The sequence below is a fragment of the Diospyros lotus genome, chromosome 3, assembly GCF_014633365.1.
Source record: "Diospyros lotus cultivar Yz01 chromosome 3, ASM1463336v1, whole genome shotgun sequence".
Lineage (NCBI taxonomy): Eukaryota > Viridiplantae > Streptophyta > Magnoliopsida > Ericales > Ebenaceae > Diospyros > Diospyros lotus.
Window position 1 is genome coordinate 15,901,052 of NC_068340.1, and position 2,099 is coordinate 15,903,150.

The window sequence follows — 2,099 nt, forward strand, 5'->3', positions numbered from 1 at the left end:
CCATGTAAACCTTCCAAAACATGTCGAAAGAGAGTCGTAGTAGCATCGGTTTAGAGCAACTATTACACCCTAGGAAGAACTCACTCAAAACACATCATCATTTTCATTGCTAAGACTGCATTGAAACCTCATGGCCATGGTTATCATATAACAGAGCAAACAAAATATTGGGACAAATTACTTATCATGTAACCAAAGTACTGCAATGGAGCAAACAAGGAACAGTAGAGTCAATTCATGAACTCCTTAAGTAAATATAAAGTGAAAAGCTAGCCTGAAATTAAATTGACAAATCAAAAAGAGGCATAGCTTAACTATCACAGATCATAATATTCTTATTAGAAACGGAAAAGAAATATCAATCATCTATAGCAAGCATATAATAGCCCAGAAAAGGTCCGTTCAAGACTTGCACAACCAAATACCTACACTAAATCGACATCATGACGTTAAAAAAAAAAACATCATACAACCAAGATAAATATTCATTCAACTCAACGTCGAATCAAATGCATGAAACAAACGCATAACCAAAATTTAACCTCTAATACTGCGATATATTTAATCTTCGGGAATCTCGACATCACCATCGGTGATCTCCTGCTGCAAATCCTTGGGGTCTTTACCGTCGACGGTGCATCCAACGGACACGCAGGTGCCGAGGATCTCCTTGACGGTGCCTTTCAAGTCCTTGGCCATGGACCTGGGGCGCATGACCTTGGAAATCTCGATGACGTCATCGAGGGAAATGTTGCCGGTGTGCTTGATGTTCTTAGTCTTCTTGCGGTCGCGCTCGGGCTCCTTAAGGGCCTTGATGACCAGCGCCGCGGCGGAGGGCACGACGGAGACCTTGGCCTGGCGGTTCTGGACGGTGAGCTTGACAGTGACTCGGAGTCCTTTCCAGTCCTTCGCGGTCTCTTTGGCGATGTCTTCTCCGATTTTCTTTGGAGATAGACCCAACGGTCCGATTTTGGGGGCGAGAGAGCTCGCCGCTCCCACTTCGCCGCCAGTGACGCGTACGTAGACGTCGACGACTTGGGTAGGGTCGAACTTGGGCGGCATTGTGGTGGTTGTCGCGGCGGGCGGCGGCGGCGGCGGCGGCTCCGGAGACTCGGGTAGGGATGGGGTTGTGAAGTGAGGACGAGCGCCGCAGGCGAGGGAACGATGGGTTTTATAAATCTAGGGTTTTTCCACCAGGGCTTCACTCGCTCTACGACTACGCGTTCCCCCTATATTTTATTTTTGCTCTTTTTTTAATCTATACATGTATGTTATTATTTTTAGGGTAAATTTATTATGGCCTCCCACACTTTATTTGGGAAAGAGCTGCGACGACAACAGAGAAAAAGTCTTTTCCATGAGTAAATAAAATAGAGTTGGAAATAAGTTAAAAGCCAATGAGAAATATATGTTATTTATTTCATTGACTAATTTAATAAATTGAGTACATAAACTAAATGAGTTGAATATAAACTAAAAAATTAATACATACGATAATCCTTCAATAATTAAAAAATATGATGTTTGATACTTAAAATACAAAACACCAATACTCGATCTCTAACTCTCAAAAGAAAATGTCTTTTGACATGATAATCACACTTATCATGAGCAAAACTCAATAATCTCTTCAACATGAATAACCTATTCCATTCACCATTCCATGTTTACTCCAAATATACCCTAATTAGAATAAAAAAAAATGTATTAATGGAACATGAAATCGAGGCCCCGTTAACTTTTAGTGGCATGCATGTAACCTTTTGACAATTACTCCAACAAATTTGAATCTGATCCTTTAACTCTTAACGATGTCATCATTAACTCTTAATGACGATTACTAATTAATTATAAATTTTATCACTTAGTCAACCACTACACTTGAATATGCGTGTGACTTTCTAGATTTACTACTAAGTAGCAATCAGGACATACCAAATACTTTGACGTCGACTAAACACTTTGGTCTATAACAAGAATCTCTTCATATTCCCAATATAGCCTAAAAGACACTAAGTGACAACTAACATTATGTTAGACGATTCTACCAGTAATGAAGTCATACTTTAAAGAGAACCTATTTGTGCTTTCAATTCCCG

The 2,099-nt window shown here is 40.2% G+C and overlaps 1 protein-coding gene across 1 annotated transcript; it reads right to left on the bottom strand.

The window, feature by feature from the left end:
* Positions 1 to 306: 306 nt before the first annotated feature.
* On the bottom strand, positions 307 to 1,201 carry LOC127796788 (60S ribosomal protein L12-like). Its single transcript, XM_052329175.1, has one exon. The coding sequence runs from the start codon at positions 1,060 to 1,062 to the stop codon at positions 562 to 564; it is 501 nt and encodes a 166-aa protein (XP_052185135.1). The 5' UTR covers positions 1,063 to 1,201; the 3' UTR covers positions 307 to 561.
* Between the last annotated feature and the right edge of the window lie 898 nt (positions 1,202 to 2,099).

Excerpts from the sequence above, each read along its gene's own strand:
- LOC127796788 (XM_052329175.1), bottom strand. The coding sequence starts at position 1,062 with ATGCCGCCCAAGTTCGACCCTACCCAAGTCGTCGACGTCTACGTACGC.